Source organism: Helicoverpa zea, chromosome 15 (assembly GCF_022581195.2).
Source record: "Helicoverpa zea isolate HzStark_Cry1AcR chromosome 15, ilHelZeax1.1, whole genome shotgun sequence".
Classification (NCBI taxonomy): domain Eukaryota; kingdom Metazoa; phylum Arthropoda; class Insecta; order Lepidoptera; family Noctuidae; genus Helicoverpa; species Helicoverpa zea.
In genome coordinates, this window is record NC_061466.1 from 7,283,696 (window position 1) to 7,307,934 (window position 24,239).

A 24,239-nucleotide genomic window follows, 5' to 3' on the forward strand; every position below is an offset into this window, starting at 1 on the left:
TGATTTGAATGTCTTTCAATTGAAATACCAAATCGAAGCTTGCCAACTTGAACAATGATTTATTACATCCATATTGATTAGCAGAAATAAAACAAAACATGTCAAGGTTTGTCTGTTTACTGACATTTGTCGTTATATAAGTGAAATGTGAAATGGAAAGGTGTAGTTTTCATGTGATATAGTATTAGTATAGCTACTTACAGATAGGTTAGTGCCTGGAGCGCTTCACGAAGGTGTCATACCTGATAAGTGTGGGCAGGTTGGAGGTGAGGATGGCCTTCTCCTTCTGTATCTCGTGGATGTGTCCGACGAGGATCTGCTCCTCGGGCCGCGGCGCGAGCGAGTGCGAGCGCAGCGTGGACAGGCGCGACGTGGCCGTGTGGCACGCCGTGTCCAGCGTCGCGATGTCCTGCAGCATGCCGCGGACCTGGACACACGATAACAAACAATTAAGTACAACACTTTTATTAATGATTTTTTAATATCCTATCAAAGTGAAAGTGAAGTGTCAAAATCGCAGTTATTGTTTAGCTAATTTTGAATGCCTTATTATGAAACTACTATTTTCATTTAATGTTCAGTTAGTTTAGAAGTACTATGTAATGCTGTTGAAAGGTTTTTGAAATCCAGATGTTTTAATCGACTTTTAGTGTTAACTGCACTTTTTTCTGAAAAAAATGTGATATAAGAATCCTTATCGATAGTCTAGTGATACAAAGTTACAAAAACGTTTCATTAAAAACGTTTTTTGTGGTATGTATGTCCAGTTAGCGTCAAGAATGTAATTGGCCACAGAGCATCTAGGTCAGATGATGGTCAGATTGTAGCAGTGCTTGTCTATGCGGTTATTAGTACCGCAAGCACTTTCTTTTGAGGCTGAATAAGCCAATGATCATATCATATCATATCATTTATTGCATTCCATAATGTACATTTGGTGGAAAATATAAATAATAGAGGTAGTCACAATTATGGACCCTGATGGGCACAGCAAAGAGTTAGAAGAGAGGAAGGCGTTTAATGTAATAAATTAGGTAGTATGTAGTATATTATTCAAGTATTTATTTATATTATAATATTGCGTATATTTTTGTGTAGCACAACTACATTTTATGGTTATTTTTCTTTATATGTTGCTTTTATTTAATTTTCAGTTATTTCTTTATCGGTAATATACTCGTTGATTGTATAGTATGCTTTTTTTATTAAAATTTGTTTTAGGATGTTAAGGAATTTTGTGTCACTTGTTTCGTCCTTGATTTTGTTGGGCAATTTATTGTATATTTTGATGCACATCACGTAGGGGCTGTTGGAGTGTAGTGTTATGTTGGAGGTAGGTAGCATCAGCATATTTTTGTGTCTCAGTGATCTATTGGTGTGTTTGTCTCCGCGTTTGGTAAAGAACTTTGAGTATCTCCTAACGAATTTACATATTTCTAATATGTAGATGCATGGTAATGTGAGTATTTTGTGTTTTTGGAAATAGGGTTTGCAGCTGTCTGTTTGTTCTATGTTTGTTAGTATGCGGATTAGTTTCTTTTGTAGAGTGAAGAGTGATGGTGCGTCGGTGCTGTTTCCCCACATGATGATGCCGTAGCTGAACCAGGAGTGCGCATATGCGTAGTAAGTACTTAGAGCAGTTGGTAGGTCCGTGGTTACCTTTACTTCGCGAAAAGCGTAAATAAATTTGGAGATCTTGGATTTAATATTTTGTATGTGCGTCTTCCAGTTTATATGAGTGTCTATGGTAAGTCCGAGTAGTGTGAAGTTGTCGACAACATCTATTTTTGTATTGTTAGTTGAGAAGTTAATTGTTATTGGGGATTTTTGATAGGGGTAAAAGGTCATTATTTTAGTTTTTTTATAATTTATTTCTAGATTATGTTGGTCCATCCATTCTGTAGTTTTATTAAGTATGGTGTGAAGCTTTGCGTTTATTTCTGTTTCGTTATTGCATGAGGTGAGGAGGGAAACGTCGTCCGCGAATAGTACACTAGGCTCATCCATGATTTTCGGAAGGTCGTTTATGTAGATAAGAAATAGCAAACATCCAATTACGCTGCCTTGTGGAATTGAGGAGTTTAAAATTTGTTTTTCGGATCTTACATTTAATATTTCATTAGTATCCTGGTTAAAGTAGTCAATTTCTACATATTGTTCTCTGTCCTTAAGATAAGACTCGAACCATTGGTGGGTAACACCGCGAATTCCTATTTTGTATAGTTTGTCCAACAATATACTAAATTGAACTCTATCGTATGCCTTAGTCATATCAAGTAATATACCTACTGCGTATTTTTTATTATTTAAAATGTTAATCACTTCTTGAATGTATTTATAAACTGCAAGTGTGGTTGACCTATGTTTGCGAAATCCGTTTTGTCCCTCATCAAAAATGTTGAATCTCTCGCAGAAGTTATATACCCGATTGCACATAGCTTTTTCAAATAATTTTGAAGCCGTTGGCAAGAGTGCTATAGGGCGGTAGTTGTTAGATAACAATATGATAACAATATGATAGTTAGTAGATAACAATATCTGTGTATACTGACGGTGCGCATCTTGTCGACGAGGATGGCCTCGAGGCAGGCGGTCTGCCGCGCGATGTCGTGCAGCGAGGCCTGCGCCGGCTGCACCTTGTGCGTGCGCAGGATGCACGGCGCGAACACTATCGCCAGCGCGTTCGGACCCATCCTGGACAATTACAAAAAACATTAAATATAATCAGTTTAACTATATAATTGGACTATGAGAGTGAAGGAATAGTGAATGCACCTGTGTCTGCTCAAATGCTTGTCATTGTCCACTATAATATGTCCTGCGCAGTTGGCTGACCTCCATATATGAGAACAGCCGCTTATTGTATCAACTTTCAATGTTCGTTCGTTTTCTCTAGCAAAATATTTTGGGAGCCATTACAAAATGGGTTAGCTATCATTTCATGAACAAATCGCTTTTAAATCTTGCTAAGTAAATAAATATTATTGCATGTGACTGTACAGGTCTTGATAAATAGCATTCCTTTTAAAGTTGGCTACTAGTAACTGCACAATCAAAATGTACGAACGAAACACTCTACGCATGCACGAAGAACGTAATGCATGATTTCAGAGGGGAGCTGTAGGATGGTGTGACATTAATGTTAAAATTATGATGTTTACCTGTTGTGTTCCTCTCCAAGAGCCACTCTCGCTAAGTGGAATATTAACCTCTCAACAAGATCGAAGTTTGGTTTCGGTAGCTTTCTCAATATCGTGAATATTGTCGACACTCGTTCCTATAAAACAAACAATATTAGGTTAGGCGACGTCTCAACTACGTCAAATCTGGCCCGAGGGCCTGTACCTTTTGGTCTGACGGTGGGGCTACTACTGGAAGTCAAGTGGCCAACTACTAGAGTAAATTCGGGGGTTATGGTTTCATAGCTCAATATCCTTAGGAGGAAAAACAATTTAGATATTTTCACAACTCCGAAGCTACTAATTTTTACTAATATTATAAAGCTGAAGAGTTTGTTTGTTTGTTTGTTTGAACGCGCTAATCTCGGGATGTACAGATCCGATTTGAAAAAATCTTTCAGTGATAGCCCATTTATCGAGGAAGGCTATAAGCTTTTTATCCGGGTTCGTGCAGGGGTTCCCACGGGATGTGGGCGAAACCGCTGGCAGAAGCTAGTTACACAATAATGTGACGTTTTTACCTGTGGGTCAGAGATCTGCGCGGCCCGGATGAAGTCATCATACAGATCGAAGGTGAGCAGCGGCTCGGGCAGCTCGCGGAAGAAGGTCTTGAGCACGGAGGCGCGCACGTGCACGGCGTACGCGTCCAGCCGGTCCGCGCCCGCCTCCGGCGACTCGTCCAGCAAGCGACGCAGCTCGCGTACCTGGGTACCACATACTTGCATTTAGTTAGGGCCCCTTCTAACTCCACCAAAGCGGATCGGAAAAATTTTTAACCGACCAAACAAATAAATAGACGTATAAAAGCTCTTAAAACCTCAAGCTAGTTGTACGGTTAAAAGGAGTGAGTCTCATGGAGAAGAACCTTCAATAACTCCATATACCAATAGAAATACTCCACTTAGAAATACTTTACTGACCAGGCGACGAAGAGATGAGAGTAGTGAGAGTGAAGCCTGGCCATAAAGCTTCTACATATGGATTACCTGACATTTTGGATTTTGCTTATCCGGTCATAAAATTCCTTGTAATATCAAATAGGCAAAATAATATTGAATTATTACCACTTCAGATTGCACAAAAATCAAACAGAAAAATAAACTTACTGCATATCTAAATGTCACACTTAGACTTATGAAAAACATTTAAACTAGTTTGACTAGGCAAATGAAAGCTTACCTTAGAACTAAGTCCACTCTTTCTGTACAAGCCTTCAGTGTAAAGGCCAGTCATTTCTATCGTGGTGATCAGTCTGTCCACTACTATGGGAATATTGCTTTCTCCGGTCGGTAGGTCCGCTAAAGGTATTCCAAACACCTACAAAACAATACATATTGATAAGATTTAAAACATATGAGACAAAATCTGCAGTAGTTGGAATACCCAAGAACCCTGTTCAAACTTAAACATAAAAGCTAGTCCTCTAAAAAAAATGGTTTACTATGAATTTTTACATTATTAAAAAACAAACAGGACAGTTATGCTGTTACGCTGTGTTGAGGAGGTCAGATAGGCAGTCTCTTCTTGTAAAGCACTGGTACTCAGCTGAATCCGGTTAGACTGGAAGCCGACCTCAACTTAGTTGGGAAAAAGGCTCGGAGGATGATGATGAGGACAGTTATGCTGTCGGTAAACATGGACCTAAATAAATAACAGGCTTTTTTTAAACTACTATTTAGTTCCCTATATATTTTGTTCTTACCTTTCCTCTCGTAACAACGCCCATTTGTTCTCGTCCGCCCGCGTCCACAGCACCTACTATCGCGGCCGATGGCGTCTGGTTTTCTTTACGACATAACGTCGATACCTGGACCACAAAAACCATTATTATTTCAAACAAAATTACCTTAAAAAGCCAATTAAATAGATATATTTGGTAGAAGAATCACAGATTATATAATAGTTACTACGTAACAGATAAATCACTCCATACAAAAAGGTCCATACCTACTGTTATAAGCACCTACAAGTTCCCCAACTACCTACAAATTCCTAGCTGCGTTATAAAATGAACCTTAAAAGCTCGAACGCTTGATTGTTATTCCAATGCGATAGCGCACAGTTCAGTGACCGCAACCGTGCCGTGGCCGTGCTTAGGGTTGCTTCTTACAATTAATTAATATTTAAGTAGGAAAACAAAGTTACGCTTATTTTAAGATAGCCTTTTTTAAAACTGAGTTTTTAAATAAAAAGTAATATCAATAATATTTTTCTTTAGTTAACTATTGTATTGCCAACTAAAATGGAGTGTAGGTACATATTACTAAATATTAACTAATACGTAAGCATAGGTAAGTACTTAAGTAAAGCTTTCGTCAAAATCAAAGGCAGTTTCCAACTATTTTTTGAGCACAAGCGCCATACCCCATATGGTACAATTCCGTCGAGTGTTGATACATACCTAAAATTGGTTTCTGCGTAGCGACACGCGTAATGTTCCGAGTCGTCATTAAGTTGGACCAGAACTATACCTACTTACACTCGAGATGTGTTTTGAGCTACAAAACTCACAATACAGTTCATATAACTAAGTAGGTATCTAAAGTAAAATAAGTACCTAATGATCTCTGTTGTTAAAATCATAAAGTAGATAAGTATTAATTTATTAAAAAAAAATAGAATTACTAGATAAGTTCATAAATAGAAAATGTTTCTAAATCTTACAATAGTCGCATATAAACCAACACAACTCAAAATAATCCATCAGTTTGTTAGGTAGCTTAAAAAACCTAATAAAAACCAACAGCATAACATGCCACGAAATAAAAATAATAATATTGGAACGCGCGCGGCGCGTGTGACTATTGAAAGCCCTGAGCCGCGTGGGGCTACCGGTAACCCAGCGAGCGGTAGGCATTTATCGCTCGCAAGTACGTCGAGTGACAGAGGCCTGGAAGAATGCAGATTTCTTTGGATTTAACCAGATTTATATTAATAATTGTAACGGATTGACAAGAGAGAGCGACATATAACAAAAACAAATTACAACTTAACCGAGCACAGATATTATGTTGAATGTTTACAGATTCAACAAAAATCTGTACCTTTTTATATTATCTGGGATTACTTTACCTTAGTATAACATTTCTTATGTGAGGCAAGTTTACACGTCTGGCATATGAGTGACCGCTCTATGGGCCACATGAAGAAGGTTTTACAGATCTCGCATTCCGTCGGTATATTGATCATAGACAATATGAACGTATGACCTTTGTATTGTATGGGGTCGTCCACCTAAAAGTTTAAAGGGTGAAGATTAAAATTTTGCTTTACAATCAGATTTGTTTCCACCAAAAATGTAGAACTTACCTTTCTCTTTTTATCCTTTTTTCTTTTCGTTCTCGCTTTATCCGTTTCGTGTTGACTCATAAATTCGTCCATGAACCCCCTAAAGGCGTTGACCCCCATCGTTATAGACAACGTGGAACCCTCCCTGGCACATACAGTTTCCATAACGTGTAAGAAGTTCCCTATGAGATCTTTGTACTTGAGCGCAGACCCCCGAGTCTCTACGATACTGTATGTCGCTACTAAGTTGTCTTTGAATTCTAATAGCGCGTGTTTGAATACCCTGTCAACCTGAAAATGCAAGAAATATTTAGACCAAAATTCTTTGTATTGCCATGTAAAATTTGAAGTTATAGAGTGCAATTTACCTCTGACTGTTTCTTCTTCTCATTCGGTTCCATTTCGTAAATCTTCTCTGTAATAAAGTTCTGCATTGCTTGTAGCTCAGTCGCGTCTGATATAATCTTATCTGTTCTATCCATAAACTCCGAAGTTCCCGTCAGATTGAAGTTGGAACTGACCGAACCTTTGGAGTTATCTAATAAATTATAATTGGAGTTGGAAATGATTCTCTTTCTGTTCTTGTGGCGACCTCTGTTGGCGACTGTGACGGGGCTGGAGCACGGCATGGTGATGACACCCTTGTTTTGTATACATTTTGTATGGTACAGCTGTTTGCAGTCGATACATCGTTGCCCTTGTGTAATGAAGGCGTCGATAGCTTGATGGCAGTACACACATTTGTCTCCTTTCGCGAATCGCGTGCCTTTGCGAAACCTAGGATGAAAGTTACAACTATTTTAGTCAATGTTAGCATGGGGCTAACCGACCGTCTGTGAAAGATGTCCCGACATTATATTAATGTATCAAGTAGCCGCTTAAGAAAAGAATGTATTGCTTAATGCTTAGTTTGTATTTGTACAACGATGTAATTGCTGATATAACTTAACAAACAATATTAACGCATGCAACAAGTTGTAAACTAAGTGTTACTTAGTAATTTACTATGTTCCAACAAGAAATCATTACGATTTTGTAATGTTGGTTTGTCGCAATATTTCTACTAGTAGAGGGGATGTCCAACAATGGTTTATATAAATCCTAAAGCAATTTTCGTGTGTTGTAGTTAGGCATGTCAGTAACTTTACGCATGTTGTTTACAAAAGATTTATTGAATTTATCGAGAAATAATGAACAACGATATTTCACCGTCAGTTTCAAAGCCAAGGACTATCCAATTCAAGTATAATTTCTGTGCTAGTCAGCAGCTGCCTCTCATCTACTGATGAGACAAAAATCAAAAGTCAAGAATGTTGACAGAAACCAATTCTATGGTATCAGCGGGTAACGGGAGAGGCGCGTCGAGAAATCCACTAATGTGTTCATGAATAAAAACGCGGACATGTGCTCGGAATTTAGTTTTCGAATGACATCGACTTTTAGGAGAAGTTACCTACTTCTCCTACCTTCCAGTTTTAGGAGATGTCTTCGAGTTTTAGGAAAAGTATACCCTCAAGTTTTTGGAGAAGTATACCTTCCAGTTTTTGGAGAAGTATACCTTCGAGTTTTAGGAGAAGTATACCCTCAAGTTTAAGGAGAAATACAAATTCGAGTTTTAGGTGAAGTTTACCTGTGTCCAGCAATCCGGAAGAGTCCATTCCCTGTCTGGCCAATAAAGTCAGTGGAGCGCGGGTCGAGCGGCCTCACGTCACCAGGCGCCGGGTCGGAGTTGCGGCGCCGCAGGGCCGCCGCCGACACAGTCGCGCTCGGCACCGCGCCCGCTACTAGACCGCTTATTTGTTCTGATGCCGCTCTGTGTATGAATAAATATAATATAAAGGTAATTCGAGTATTGAATGCATTGTTGCTTTCTGGGAGTATAATAACATCGTCTATGTAGTTGGTATTTTCAAAACTGTGGACCGGTTGAAATTCAAAAATCATCTATTCAAACTTGACTACAAAACAGCACTTTTTGAATTTCATAATTTGCCAACGAGCTCTAATCACATATTACTCCGGCTCTTACAACTTTTACTCTATAATCCTTAGCTCAAATTCACTCAATCATCCCGATCACCCGATGATGATTGTAATGTAATAATGTGTTACGCTTAATTACAATTTACACTACAATAGTAAATTAATTTATGTAAGATGTTCCACTCGAGTTTCGATTTGAATTCTATAAACACTTTACTTAGTACTGTGCTAATTATTAACTAATAAAATATTTAAGTTCATAGTTACCGTTTAATGTCATGGTCGTGCAGAGAGAGCGAGGCGTCGACAATGATATCTGGCGGCGGGCCGCGAGAAGAACGCCGCGGCGAGCGCCGGGCGGTACGCGCGGGCGGCGCCGGGGCTACGCCCTCTGCGTTACTCACTGATTCCGCGCTGCCTGCTGGAGAGAACAAAGGTATTGGAGAAACCACTATAAACTTATGTAACTATAATTACACAACATGAATGATTATGTCGGTGTCCTCCTAGCCGATTATGGGCGCCCACATAAAACTGCGATGTGAATTCGACCCATCAGCCACGGCGGCTGTTCTCATATAAGAAGTTTCCAACAGCGTAAAACTGCGGGAAATATTACAGTGCACAAGCATTTGCGCAGACACAAGTGCACTCACTATTTCTTCAGTCTTATAGTCCGATGGGACGGTAATACGACACGACCGGAGAGAGATCAGGCGCAGGACCGACATTTACGTACTCTCCGAAGCACCAGTGTATCAATGACCAACTTACAGGCTCCGGGCTGCTTTTGTGAGGTTTCTAAAACTCACAAAGCTTTACGGACCGACCACGAGACCTCGTGCTCAGCAGCCGCTTTTGACAGCTAGACCAACGAGGCAGTTATAACAGGAATAATGGAGTGTGCAAGTAAGCTACCTACCTAACATGATACTCATTTAAGGTAGTTTGACAATGAAATTTTCATGTTTCAGATCTTTAATGTTGACTCTGTTGTAGGATCCGCGTACGAATTCGCAGGCAAAGCCACCCAAATTAAAGTACATATAAATAAAAGTCAGCTTACAAGACTCAGAAACGAATAGGTTTAGTAGCTCCACAAAGTATCCCATCACAAAGAATACCATTAACAATCTCACTTTATAAATATAACACCACACCACTCTCTTCTTTTCTAACACAACCACTGTTACCGACATCTTGACGGTTAAGAGATACAGACACAACTGCAAAATGAGTTCTAAAACGAATTGAAACATCCTTAGGGGTATATTTGTTTATTTACAAAAGATACTTAATGAAAGGCTTAAAATAAGATAAGACATTAAAGTTGACCTAATCACTATGTACTTAAAATCAGCTTAATGAGGGTGGAAAAAATACCACAATTTAGTGCATTATTTTGATCTATTACATAAACAAAAGATATATTTAATGTTTTAAATTTTTAAACGCTGCGAGATTGTTCGAAACAGTAACCGCGGCCCTGGTACATAAAAGGCCTACGACGGAACACGACGGTTTTTAGTCAGTAAGACTCTGACACTCCCTCACCGCTGCTCATCCACAGCGGGAGGGATTTGATGAGTTTTGACGTCGTTAAAAAAAAGGCTTTTCATATTACATGGTTTATAGGCGCCGTCGACATGCATTTATAGCACATGTGCACGCATCTGTACACCTGTAAAAATGTACCCTTGGCCTCCAGCGTCGCGCTCGACACGCTGCGCTGTATATACCTGTGTCAGTCCTGGGCGCGGCGGGTAGCGTGGCGGAGAGCGTGGCGGTGAGCAGCTGCGGCGGCTGCGCGGCGCGCGGGTCGCGGCGCACGGGCGGCAGCGAGTGCAGCGCCGACACGCTGCGCTGTATATACCTGTGTCAGTCCTGGGCGCGGCGGGTAGCGTGGCGGAGAGCGTGGCGGTGAGCGGCTGCGGCGGCTGCGCGGCGCGCGGGTCGCGGCGCACGGGCGGCAGCGAGTGCAGCGCCGACACGCTGCGCTGTATATACCTGTGTCAGTCCTGGGCGCGGCGGGTAGCGTGGCGGAGAGCGTGGCGGTGAGCGGCTGCGGCGGCTGCGCGGCGCGCGGGTCGCGGCGCACGGGCGGCAGCGAGTGCAGCGCCGACACGCTGCGCTGTATATACCTGTGTCAGTCCTGGGCGCGGCGGGTAGCGTGGCGGAGAGCGTGGCGGTGAGCGGCTGCGGCGGCTGCGCGGCGCGCGGGTCGCGGCGCACGGGCGGCAGCGAGTGCAGCGCCGACACGCTGCGCTGTATATACCTGTGTCAGTCCTGGGCGCGGCGGGTAGCGTGGCGGAGAGCGTGGCGGTGAGCGGCTGCGGCGGCTGCGCGGCGCGCGGGTCGCGGCGCACGGGCGGCAGCGAGTGCAGCGCCGACACGCTGCGCTGTATATACCTGTGTCAGTCCTGGGCGCGGCGGGTAGCGTGGCGGAGAGCGTGGCGGTGAGCGGCTGCGGCGGCTGCGCGGCGCGCGGGTCGCGGCGCACGGGCGGCAGCGAGTGCAGCGCCGACACGCTGCGCTGTATATACCTGTGTCAGTCCTGGGCGCGGCGGGTAGCGTGGCGGAGAGCGTGGCGGTGAGCGGCTGCGGCGGCTGCGCGGCGCGCGGGTCGCGGCGCACGGGCGGCAGCGAGTGCAGCGCCGACACGCTGCGCTGTATATACCTGTGTCAGTCCTGGGCGCGGCGGGTAGCGTGGCGGAGAGCGTGGCGGTGAGCGGCTGCGGCGGCTGCGCGGCGCGCGGGTCGCGGCGCACGGGCGGCAGCGAGTGCAGCGCCGACACGCTGCGCTGTATATACCTGTGTCAGTCCTGGGCGCGGCGGGTAGCGTGGCGGAGAGCGTGGCGGTGAGCGGCTGCGGCGGCTGCGCGGCGCGCGGGTCGCGGCGCACGGGCGGCAGCGAGTGCAGCGCCGACACGCTGCGCTGTATATACCTGTGTCAGTCCTGGGCGCGGCGGGTAGCGTGGCGGAGAGCGTGGCGGTGAGCGGCTGCGGCGGCTGCGCGGCGCGCGGGTCGCGGCGCACGGGCGGCAGCGAGTGCAGCGCCGACACGCTGCGCTGTATATACCTGTGTCAGTCCTGGGCGCGGCGGGTAGCGTGGCGGAGAGCGTGGCGGTGAGCGGCTGCGGCGGCTGCGCGGCGCGCGGGTCGCGGCGCACGGGCGGCAGCGAGTGCAGCGCCGACACGCTGCGCTGTATATACCTGTGTCAGTCCTGGGCGCGGCGGGTAGCGTGGCGGAGAGCGTGGCGGTGAGCGGCTGCGGCGGCTGCGCGGCGCGCGGGTCGCGGCGCACGGGCGGCAGCGAGTGCAGCGCGCGGCCCTCCAGCGTCGCGCTCGACACGCTGCGCTGATACACAGCCGCTGAACCGCGTCTGCGCAATATAAACATTTTATAACAAAACTCAGTAAAGTCTAATTCGGATCCCAAGGTCTGCCACGCGACCGACGGCAACGATGTGATATACGCGCCACCGACGGCAACGTTGCGATCGATGCGCGACCGACGGCGACAATGCAAACGATACACAACCAACGTGCAACCGTCGCAAGCCTCTCAAACGGCGTCATTCCTATACACGTTGGCCGCGAGCGATTCTCAAGCTGCCGTCAGCCGTCGGCCGTGCGCGGTTGGCGCCTAGCGCCAAAGTTGGAATGTTACCATCGCTTCTCAAATGATGACGTTTTCTTTTTACTGAATGTGAAATTATTAGACTATTTTACAGTAAAAAAAAAAATTGATGTTATAGACTTTCAGCAGACAACAACTTTGTAGAATCCCAAAAAAATACGCTCAAAATTTCGCAATTTCGGCAACGTATGTCGAAAACAGTTTTTTTTTTCATTTTCCATTTTATATTTTTTATTCATAAATTGGCTATACAAACTACAATAAGAAACTCACCTCGCAGCAGTTTTACTGGTTTCTGTATTGTCAGAAGGATTCCAGTTTCCAATTTGTCTAAGGTACTCTTCACTGCTACTCGTTATTGTCTCCAAAAGTTCCGCCAACTCTTTCTCCCGTTTTTCTCTTTTCTACAAAATCAAATAAAAACAAATGTTAACAAAGACCGCTTGACTGATTTTAATATGGGGTTATTTAGAGGTAGTACTACATTGTATAAATGGGTGACGAATTTTGGTATTTTCAACTATCCGGCATGGCTATCCACCTTTCCTACTACCTACATTATTTTCGATAATCCAACTATGTTAACAGCGCTACATTCTTTAATTCATAAATACCTTAGTAATAGCATCTTTTTCAGTCATGAGATAGTTCTGATCGAGCCTCAACCACAGCAGTTCATCGGCCAAGTCTTCGGGCGTAATCTTATTGGGCAGAGTGACCGCGGCCTGTGGGTACCTGTTAGCGGTCACGTTCCAGCGTTCATCCTCCGTGGAACATTCGCTTGTTTCTTTGGGTATAAGGCTGAAAATTTAAAATATTTTGAATGTTTTTGTGTATTGAAGTGTGGTTGAAAATAGCAGTGATACAGTTCTCGTAAAACTCGATGTTTGAAACTTTAAACTTAAGACGGTACCCTGAGCAAATGACCTTGAGCCTAATCTGCGCCATACAAACATGGCGCAAGAAATACGTAGCGAGAACGCTCATATTTTGGATTCAAATGTTTATAAAATAAAATGTTCGTGTTTTGCAATAAATTAAAAATTACCATAATGTTCGTTTTTTAATTACCTATCTATTAGTTTAGGCAGCAAATAAAAATAACAGTTACTTTACGAAGAGATGCATCTTATTAGTGCTTATTTCACATTTCTGTGGTTTTGTTGTGACCCTATAATTAGACATTATATGTCTTCGAAAACACAGCAATGATGTGAAGAAGCAGTCCTATGATTCTGTGAAAATATCGAGAATATCAGTCATATCTGTATACAAATCGAGAATATCCTCCCAATTTCTGTCACCACAGGGCTATCTGTCATACTTTACCGCCAAATTTTCAACCGGCGCCATTGCATTCTTGTGATTCATTCGAAACGCGTGAAAAACTTTTTTCAAGTGCAAAAAAATTTGTTCCTAGTGTATTTAGCCTAGGAAAAGTGAGTTTAGAAAACACGGCAGTGTAAATAATAAAATGGACTCGGTGAGTAATACGTGCGAGAACCGCGAGCGAGACGCGGCCGCTCCGGATGGAGGGCAATCGTCGTCGACAAGCTCGAAGGCGTTGGAAAGTAGTTCCTCCTCATCCTCGGAGTTTGAGGAGGGCACGGCTTCGCCCTTGCCTAATAAGCGTTCTCGTGCGTCGGCGAGGAACCGTAAGTACAAGTCTAAACATGTCCGTACCGATCCTCGTGTTGATACTTTGATGTCGCAAATGGCGTATTTGTCTAATTACTTAAGTTTATATCAGTCAGGTTACTGCTATAATGGTAGGGCAGCGCCAAATAGTACAATAACGAGCTCGCAGCCTTCTGCTGCTAAGGACAGTTGTGCGGAACAATTTATTACTTTGCCGGCACAGCCCGAGTCGCTCTCTCTAAATTTGGGTGCCTTAAACACCGAAATAGACAGTAAGAAAAATATTCCACCTAGTGATAAGGATAGGCTTAATGAGTTAAATAAGCTGCAACAATTTGACTCGCAGGCTTGGAAGGGCATTAGATACAAACAAGCTTTGCAAGGTTGCCTTGCAACCCCAGGATTTACAGGCCTTATGGTCAATGATGAGTTGTGTCATTTTAATAAGAATAAGGATTATTTAGCTGCTACTGAAATGTTTTTAGCTGGTATATCTAACAAAGTCTTAGAGCAAAGACAATTGTTGAAATCGGGTTTACAGAATATTGTAGATTGGGCTAGCGCGGATCCAACTAATTTGAACCCCAAGTCATTGGTGGACAAAATGTCAGAGATTTTTGGACCTGGGTCTTCGAGTTATAAAAATTCAGAGACCACAATGCAAATTATTTGTGGAAAACGATCTGAATCTATTGAGGTTAGGCGGGACAGGATTTTGAAAGAAATTTCAAATACGAACCTTAGGAACACATTGAGGAATGTTCCTCCTAGTGCTGAACATTTATTTAGCAGAGAGGCACTACAGCCTATTATACAGTCCCTCGGAGGGTCTCAGGTCTGGCTGAATACTCCAACCTACCTCAAGGAAAGGAAAGTTACAGAGCGGGGTGAGCCCTTTCAAAATAGAAAAAATAATTTTAAAAATAAATCTAAAAAGTTTGATAAGAAATTTAAGCATACTTCTAATAAAAACCGGCCCTTTCGTCAACGTTCCACTAACACAGCCAATAACGATAAGTCCACCAGATCTAAAGAAGAATGACTCTCACCGGGTATTCAGAGGAGGTTGCCTAAAATTCTCCACCGAGAGATGGACTCAGTTGGGAGCAAACCAGTTCATTTTAAACACTATAGCCAATTACCGCTTGCCATTCAGAAGCAAACCTCCCCTGACATATCCCGGTCAGAACTTTTTAAAGTGTATAGCCACCAAAGTTTCCCTGGAAATGACAAGAGTGATTCAGGATTTAAAGATGCAGGGCATCCTGGAGAAGCCAACAGTAGTGGACCCCGGTTTCTACTCCAAAATGTTTTTAATAAAGAAGGCGGATGGGGGATTGAGACCCATCTTCGACCTCAAGGCTTTGAACAGGTACATAGCCACAAAGCATTTTTACCTAATTTCGCAATTAGACATAGTTACCTTTCTTCAAGCAAACGACTGGCTAGTGAAGATAGATCTTCACCAAGCCTATTTCCATTTGTGTGTCGCGGAGACTCACAGACGGTTTTTGAGGGTTGTTTACAATGGAGAAATTCTCCAGTTAACTGCTCTGCCATTTGGCCTATCATCGGCGCCCCGTGTATTTGCGGCAGTCTCAAACTGGGTGGCAGAGATCCTCAGGAATCGAGGCATTCGTCTTTTGGTCTATTTGGACGACTTCCTCCTAGCTTGTCAGGACAGATCCAAGTTAATGGCACAAGTTGCGGAAACGTTGGCCGTCTTGGAGTCTTTGGGTTGGCACGTGAATTACCAGAAGTCGGTGACGGAACCAACACACAGGTTGGAATACTTGGGCCTGGTCTGGGATACTCAGTACCTGACAATCGCCTTGCCCATCAGAAAAGTAGAAGGAATAAAAGCCTCCCTGATAAAGCTATTAAAGCGGGACAACTGCTCGTTAAGAGAGTTGCAAAGCGTGTTGGGAAAACTAAACTTCGCCAACTATACGATTCCCCAGGGCCGTCTTCACTGTCGAAAGGCCCAACTCTTCCTGAGAAAGTTCTCCCGGAGAAACCAGAAGAGAAAATTGAGTTCCGGAGTGCGAGAGGACTTCCGGTGGTGGTTGGAAGCAGTAGAGGGCTGTCCAAACCCGTTACTCAAGAAAGAGGTAACGCATTTCTTGACCACAGACGCAGCGGATGCGGGCTGGGGAGCAAGTCTAAACAGCAAGTATCTCTCAGGCAAATGGGCCATGAACCAAAAAGCCTGGCACTCGAACCTAAAAGAGATGTATGCCGTTTATGCGGTAATAAGGTCACAGGGGGCATTGTTACAGAATGCCCACATTTTGGTTCAGACCGACAATCGGACTCTAGTAGCGTACATAAGGAATCAGGGCGGGACTCGGTCCTTGAAGCTGTTAGACCTAACAACCCAGTTGTTAGAGTTGACTTGTCGGCTGAACATAACGATGACAGCGTACCACCTGCCAGGAAACCTAAACGGCATTGCAGATTGCCTGTCAAGGGGAAAGTCAGTACCCGAGTGGCACCTGCTGCCACCAGCCACGGAGGCAGTGTTCAGACAATGGGGGGTTCCAGAAATAGATCTCTTTGCTACAAGAGACACGGCAGTCGTTTCAAGGTATGTCAGTCTAGACTCAAGGGATGGCTCCGCAGAGTTCTGCGACGCCTTCAGCCAAACTTGGGACTTTCAGACAGCTTGGGTATTTCCACCTCCAAGCATGATGCCCAGGGTTCTGGCACATCTGAACAAGGCAAGAGGGACATACATTGTGATAGCGCCACAGTGGACCCAGTGCTTTTGGTTTCCCGACCTGAAGACACGCGCGCGAGTACCCCCGCTTCCCATAGAGAACCTGAGGGAGGTGCTGCTGGACAGGACGACGGGACTACCTCCACCGTCAGTGGACAAGCTAGTACTTCAGGCTTGGAAAATTGGGGGTGGGGAGATCAAGTAAAGGACTGGAGCAGAGACGAACAAAGATTGTTGAGAAGTAGCTGGCGCCCCTCCACTATTAATACGTATAGTGCACCTTTAAAAAGATGGATACTTTGGTGTGAATCCCATGGAGTGGATAATAAGTGCCCAGAGGGCAAGGACCTAGCCAGATTTTTAGCTAATTTACATTTAGAGAAAGGTTTTGCATACAGCACGGTAATGTTGCACAAGTCTGCTGTCTCAACTTACTGTGCACCTAGGGTTGAGAACTTGGCCAAAAATTTTTTCGTTCAGCAGGTTTTAAAGGCAGTGAGTCTAGCTAAACCACGCCCAGCAAAGCTACCAGTATGGGATGTTAAAATATTGTATGAGTGGTTAAAGTCTTCAGAATTTCCAGACACTCTTTTTTATCAAAGCAGACACACTGCATTGATTCTTTTACTTGCATCTGGCCGAAGGTTGCATGATCTTACACTTTTGGAGCTTGGTGATCAAGGATATGCTGAAACTGAGGACACAGTAACATTCTGGCCAAAATTTGGCTCAAAAACAGACACAAGTTCTCATAGACAATCAGGCTGGCTTCTCATGAAGCACCAAGATTCTAAGCTTTGCCCAGTCACTAACGTTAAGAAGTTAGTCAAGATTTCAGAGACTAGACGCAATCAAACTACAAATGTTAATTCCCTTTTTATATCAATCACCGGTGATACAAAGCCTGCCTCTAAGACCATGATCTCAGGATGGGTGAGGTCAGCCTTCAAATTGGCACAGATAGATGGCTACTCTCCAGGCAGCATAAGGTCAGCAGTGGCCTCCAGGGGATGGCTAGACAATAGACCTATACAGGAGATATTAGAAAGAGGAAACTGGAAGTGTGTGGAAACCTTTTCTAAATATTATTGTAGAAATATAAATAAGCCTGTCAGTGAGGATGTCCCTGGTCTACTTTATAATAATTTTAAAACAATGTGATTAATAGTGATTATATTTGATTATTTATGATAATGTGATTTTGATCTCAATTATTAAGGCTGAACAGCTGAAGTGTTTATGTTTGAAGATTATTTGTTAATTTGTGGCAGTTAAACTGCATTTTTATTTATCAATCCTAAGAAGGAAGTTATGTTTTTTGTTTTCATATTGAATTGTTTAATTTGAGTTTCTTGGTAAGAAAAATATAAATATTTTAAACTAATAGTGTGGTTGGATTTTGTTCTTAACATTTTCCCAGCAAATATTGAAAGTTAAAGATGGTTCAAAGAGAGTGATAAGAAAATTTGTTATAAGGAAGTACCTAGTAAATTATATTACTCTCACATTGCATTCTTGTGTTTTATAATTTCTGATCACCAGCAGATATCAAACAGGTCTTCACATCATTGCTGTGTTTTCGAAGACATATAATATGACTGTTTTGCATTAAGACAAAACAGGTATTATATGTAGAAGAAAACACAGCAATGAGCCAAGGTTCTTGCTGATGATGAAGACTGCAATGGCGCCGGTTGAAAATTTGGCGGTAAAGTATGACAGATAGCCCTGTGGTGACAGAAATTGGGAGGATATTCTCGATTTGTATACAGATATGACTGATATTCTCGATATTTTCACAGAATCATAGGACTGCTTCTTCACATCATTGCTGTGTTTTCTTCTACATATAATACCTGTTTTGTCTTAATGCAAAACAGTCATATTATTCTGCTTAAAACTAAAAAAAAACTACCATTCAAGAGTCAAGAATATCTACAAATTTTATGTATTTTTTATTAGTTGGTATTGGTTTTAGACAAAGAGAAGTTGACTTCAAAAAACGGCTTCCGCTGAGTTTTGCTCGGGGACGCACCTTAACTAAATCCGCAGCGAATATGAGCAATATTCAAAGATGACAAAAAGTTGCGAAAACTACTTATACACTTTTTTTGTGTTAAAGTAGGTATATAATTTATCTTTTGTGTTAAAGAAAAGTATGTAATTTGAGCTTGGAAATCAAGGAACATGTGACAAAAAACTCGTGTATATTTCGAGAAGAAGCAGCTTCGTGTAATACCTTGTGCTGGTTTGTTTTAGCGGATCTGTCTTGGACACCCTCTTTTTCACTTTTTGAATATTTGTATTTTCTATAGTATCTATGAGAATATCCCGTTTCTTCTCCACCCTACAACAACATAATAATATTTTAATGTCTTCTAGCATGTAATTTATGCGTTTGATATAGGTTCGTATAAAATGGTTTACATACCTTGGTATCGGCAATGATTGTGTAGCTCTCAGTTGTCTTGAGTTTTCTTGATCCGTACGTAAGATATACCTAAAATATTTGACAAATAAGTAACCGGACGCAAGTTTACACAAAAAAATATTCAATATATTTACATTTTATATGCTTCTTGTCTATTTTTGGCAGTTATATCTACTAAATTTGCATTTTTGATTCAATAATTAAGCAAGTGTCTGAATTAAAACATGAGATTTGACCACAGTTTTTAAAATAGCAGGCTGGATCAGGGACAGACACCGAATATTTTTTGTATATATAGATGTGCCAGTTCTACACATTTATAAGTTTAATCTGTAAAGTTTTCCCAATCAACATTGAACCTCATACTTTAGAGATGAAGTTAAGTTCTCGAGTTGCGACCACGACATGGAAGACGCAGTATTAGCACGCCCCCCAACAGATGGACGGACGATCTGGCCAAGGTCGCTGAGATCTGGATGTGGGTTGCTGAAGATCGAGCAAAGTGGCGAACCTTGGGAGAGACTTTTGTCTAGTAGTAGACGTCTTACGCTGACACGACGTCATAAATGTCATTGGTCGATAGTAGATAAAGTAGTGTATTACTCACAGCGGGTCCTTGTTGGCGAGCCTGAGCGTGACGCTGTCGGGCGGCGCGCGGCCGTCATGCTGTCAACACAAACACCAACCACAACGTTGTACGTGTGTCCGACACGCTTGCACGTTAGTCACACTTATCGGTTAGTTTCAGGGTATGTTTCACTACATCTTTATGTATTTATATCAAGTAAGGCACTGTCTTGCTGACTGATTCATTGACAAATTGGACAACACGGCTGAAACCACTGATTCGATTCACTGAAAGATGCTGTCTAGTATCATGAACTTATCGTATAAACTTTGAGGTAACGCAAACGTGAGATAGGTAGATATTTATGTGGATATCTGTGGTAGTGAAACATACCCTTAACAGTTAAATAACATCGATTTGGATATAAGGTGCAAACTTGAGTTCAATCAATGAATTTATTGAATTTGTTGTCCAGGTGAGGGTTGCGAATTGATATGCTCCATTTTTAGTTACATCAAAAAGTGCTGTACATTGCTCTGTGATTCGAAATGAACAATCATGCATTTTCAATCAATCAATAAAACATTTGGAATAGCAAAACAAATTATTAATTGGATTTCATTCAACAGCAAGAAATATCGATATTTTTTCGACAACCCTATTTTATCAATAAAGTTTTTTCCTCACCCGGATGAAACGATTGAAATAAAACAAGGGTATATTAGTTCATGCGGGTGTATTCTGACAGTCCTTACCTCAGAGTCCCCGATGGCTCTTCTGGCACAAATAGCTCTGCGTAACAAGTGCCCTCTGGCGGCGGCTTGGAAGGCGATGAGGCCGCGGTGTAGTTTCCGCGCCCAGCAACGCACGCGAGCGCCGCGGTACCACGCTTGAAGGCGCAAGGCTGCCTCGTGACGAGCTGATAGCCATTGTCTGTACAAAAGTAGCGTAATGTAATGTAACCACCCTTGCAAAGGATATGTAAATTCAGGGATACCATTTTAATTGAAAAATGTTTAAGAGCTAGCTGAACTAAATAAGCCTAACAAAAGTTCCGGAGATATCCCTTCCAACTTTCAAACTATGTCGATAAATGAATTTTGACTGTCATCACATCACTATTCATTCGACCGATATAGATTTTGGAACTTTCCTGTTTTTAAAGTACCTAAATTTTAAAAATAGTAAACTTATATACACTTATTTAAAATTATATTAATATTTATAAAATTGCATAAAAAAACTCCTCCTCATTGCTGCCCACCGGGAACGTGACCCAAGAGATTTTGAAACTGCTTATTATTTTTAGCCACACTTTAACTGGCCTTATATTACTCACCTGCAAAAATACTGTATAACGACGGAAGCCCGGCGCAGCGCGAGGAAGCGCCTGCGCTCGAGCACGGCGCGGAACCAGCGCTGGATGGTGATGATGGACGCCATGATCTGCTGGTGCAGCCGGTACTCCAACTTCGTCTGCTCGCTTTCGCGCATGAAGATCTTTGTTGCACCTATGTGGGATGATAAATAAATTAGATTTTTAAGTAATGTTTAGAACGCCATTCGTGGTGGGATCGTTAGGAAAAGTATTGACTAATTCCCCAGGTGATGAGAAATTTTTCATCGAAAGATTTAAGCAACATTATCATCCCTCCATGTTATTGATGATCTAGATAAAATGATGTTTGGTAGCCACTTCATTCGACTTGGATACCGTCAAGTTAACTATAATGAAGTTCAATCCAGATTATGCTAACGTATCCCATAACCCTTGAATGACTTTAATATCTTTCAGTCACATACAAAAAACATAAAAAAATACTAAATATTTTCTAAAAGTAAGTTCTTACCTAATTGATAGTTATCCCTATCGAGATTGAGCGTGGCTAGGAAGTGTCGGACATCAGTCTGTGAGCTCAGCAGTCCTTTCGGCAGTAGTATCCTGTACAACTGTATGAACTCCTCGTAAGTCAGTCGCACGTTGTACCCGGCTTGCCGGATCCGGACCGTTTCTAACATGCCCGTGTACCGTAATTGTCGCTGGACGGTTTCATCGTCGAAAACGTGCGGGACTTTCTCGCCGTTTGATTTTATACATCTGTAGGAAGTTGGAGAATTAAATAGAAACTAACATCGATGTTTACAAATCACTTCGTATTGAAACCACCATACACTTATTGCCGATAGAGACTTGATATCTCTCATACCTTTACCTAACAATTTATTCATGTTGTTTATCCATGTTCCATAATCGACATAGATAGAGGTGGAAATATAAAAAGTTGTCACAATAATGGACCTTAATGGGCACAGCAAGCTAGTATTTAGAAGACTTTTTAGAAAATAAATATTTTTCTAAAACGCTCCATTTATCTGTTAGCTATTGCCTTACCTAATAAAGAACGGATTGGCCTGGTTCAAGGTGTCCATGAGCGCGGATAGCGAGTGTTGGAACTGCGCGGCGACAGTTTGCGGCTGTTTCCGCTTGCCCGCCGGCGCCGCCGTCCGACCCGCTAACGTTTTCACGCTCTGAAGATTCTTTAAACCCTTTTTCGCCCGCTCTCTCGGCCTAAATGACTTGTTTTTCCTGTTCAACCAAACCAAATTAGTTTAAGTATACATAAATATGGAGAAAACATCTCTAAGAGATCGCAATATGGATTTTTTGATAGAATTAATTTGTAGAAAAAATATCCACAGCGTCATGAGATCTCTTAAAGTGGCAACACCAACCACCTAAGTATAGATTGCTTGGTGAAAATGTGCGAATTATTTACATACATGCTATGCCGGTAAAAGTGTTCTTCTACCCAAATTGTTTTGAGCAATTGCAATTCAGTACAAGCCGATAAGAAATCATCTTGTGTATCTAAGATTTAGAAAAAGCCAATATGAAAGAAAAATGTTTTATTTTTGATGTTTTGCATTGATATACAGCTCGTAGTTTTGAATAAAAGTCTGCAGAAATCTGTTATCTACACTTAACCCACACAGAAAAGCGACAAACGACAATTACAGCATCTATGTATATTTTCTTTTACAGTTCACGTGTATATAATAGAAGATGTAATTGTATACCTTGGCTGGCCACCCAGCAGCTATATATTACAATACTACTACATAATACATATATGCTATATAAACGTCACAAAAGGAAGGCGACAGAGAAATGCACGACAACTGAAGACCCATAGCCACCACCGTGAAAAAGAGAAAGGTGAAAAATAGACCCCAACCGAAACACGCAAATTCTTCAAACAAAATATCCAATAATGATCCAAATGAGTACAAATAAAACAAAACTCGAACAAAATACCTATAGAGGGATAACTAGGTGTGTAAGAATGAAAGTGTCGGGTAGTATTTGCACTCATGGGTTTGTTTGAGGAGCGCGTGGCGCACGTACATGACGATCTGGCTGGCGCGCTGCATGACGTCGCTGTCGTCGAAGCGCTCGTCGCGCTCCGCCCGCCGCGTGCGCGTCTCGGCGATTCTGTAATGTTTTGCCCCTTTGCCGCGGTCCCGAGCTCCGGCCGCGTCGGCGCGGGGCTTACTATCGCCGGGGCGGCTCGCCTCGCGCGGCTTACTGGCGGCTCTGTGGCCCGCTCTGTGCCCGACGATGGAGGGTGAGAAAGGAATCGACGATTACAAAATTAATGTAAAAAATAAGTAAACCAAATTAAAATGTTCTGGGGTGCATGCATGCCTACTCGGTGTGACCGCGAAGTGAGTATGAGTAAAATCCTATTAGAAAACTAACAGATGAAAACTACATAATTGCTTTGGACTAATAGCGAGTCAACAAACATGAAGTCGTGGCAGTATAACGCAACAAGGGTGTGTTACAGGTAGACTAAGAACATGGATGTCCATGCGTTAGGTGCACATAGAACATATAACAAGCATGCCGTAAATTCGGTGACTTACGCAATGCGGTTGATTGCAAGATTGATTGACGATACTGTCACCAGTTGGCTGAGCAACAAGACACATTTCATTACGTCACATAACGTTGCTTGCAAAAGCTATATTGTAATACATATTTTATACATAATAATATAGAGTAAATCATCAGGGTCGTGTTTAAAACCGCAAGTGCTTATTTACAGTAATTCAAAATGCAAGCTTATTTGAACGAATTCAAATTCAACGTGAATAGAATTGGCGAGAAATCTGCAAATATTTCTGGGTGAGCATTTGCGGTGTAAGCACAACCTACAGTAAAAATTTCAGTGATATTTTCAAGTTGCCAATTTGTTGGATATAATAATAAGTCTTCATGCCTTTCAAGTTAATAGGTATGGTATTGCAAATCTGCAGTTAGTGGATAATAGTTTGTTGTGAAGTAAGCTGTGGCAGTGGGTGTGGTGGTGGCTGACCTGATGATGGTGTCGTTGGGCGCGTGGATGGAGGCGCGGGGCAGGCGCGAGGCGCCGTCCACGCGCTGCACGCGGTGACGTCTGCCTGCCTCCAGGAACGCGAAGTAACCTCTGTGTACAAACATTACACCATATTGAAGATCTCATGGCCTAGTCAGAGCTGCATGGATATTTTGACCGAAGGTTCAATGTCAATCCCCAGACATTAGTGCCGAGAAAGGAACGTGTTGCATCAGTGGCCAAATAAAATATGGGTCCATCAATGGTCTTTGAACACGATCACATAATGTCCGTGCTGACAAGCATCCCCAACCATTACACGGCACTGATGTGTGAACCTCAAGCAACCCTTGGCCCATAGGACCCGTCAACAATATTACAAACAAAGTACCAAGATAATTTCAACTTATTTTC

The 24,239-nt window shown here is 42.7% G+C and overlaps 1 protein-coding gene across 1 annotated transcript in view; it reads right to left on the reverse strand.

Annotated features, from left to right (window-relative positions):
• The window catches only part of LOC124637215 (unconventional myosin-IXa-like), a 37,244-nt gene that overhangs the window by 2,796 nt on the left and 10,209 nt on the right, over positions 1 to 24,239 (reverse strand). The window contains exons 10-33 of the mRNA XM_047173576.1: positions 23,826 to 23,936; positions 22,853 to 23,053; positions 21,839 to 22,033; positions 21,297 to 21,544; positions 20,786 to 20,957; positions 20,202 to 20,379; positions 19,486 to 19,544; positions 18,879 to 18,947; positions 18,687 to 18,794; positions 12,705 to 12,891; positions 12,364 to 12,494; positions 11,413 to 11,833; positions 10,190 to 10,313; positions 8,718 to 8,871; positions 8,098 to 8,280; positions 6,836 to 7,244; positions 6,489 to 6,758; positions 6,252 to 6,413; positions 4,882 to 4,986; positions 4,359 to 4,496; positions 3,701 to 3,883; positions 3,162 to 3,277; positions 2,553 to 2,694; positions 243 to 427 (exon numbers count right to left, since the gene is read on the reverse strand). Of these exons, the coding sequence (XP_047029532.1) occupies positions 243 to 427; positions 2,553 to 2,694; positions 3,162 to 3,277; positions 3,701 to 3,883; positions 4,359 to 4,496; positions 4,882 to 4,986; positions 6,252 to 6,413; positions 6,489 to 6,758; positions 6,836 to 7,244; positions 8,098 to 8,280; positions 8,718 to 8,871; positions 10,190 to 10,313; positions 11,413 to 11,833; positions 12,364 to 12,494; positions 12,705 to 12,891; positions 18,687 to 18,794; positions 18,879 to 18,947; positions 19,486 to 19,544; positions 20,202 to 20,379; positions 20,786 to 20,957; positions 21,297 to 21,544; positions 21,839 to 22,033; positions 22,853 to 23,053; positions 23,826 to 23,936 (4,251 nt within the window). The remainder of the gene's footprint in view (positions 1 to 242; positions 428 to 2,552; positions 2,695 to 3,161; positions 3,278 to 3,700; positions 3,884 to 4,358; positions 4,497 to 4,881; positions 4,987 to 6,251; positions 6,414 to 6,488; positions 6,759 to 6,835; positions 7,245 to 8,097; positions 8,281 to 8,717; positions 8,872 to 10,189; positions 10,314 to 11,412; positions 11,834 to 12,363; positions 12,495 to 12,704; positions 12,892 to 18,686; positions 18,795 to 18,878; positions 18,948 to 19,485; positions 19,545 to 20,201; positions 20,380 to 20,785; positions 20,958 to 21,296; positions 21,545 to 21,838; positions 22,034 to 22,852; positions 23,054 to 23,825; positions 23,937 to 24,239) is intronic.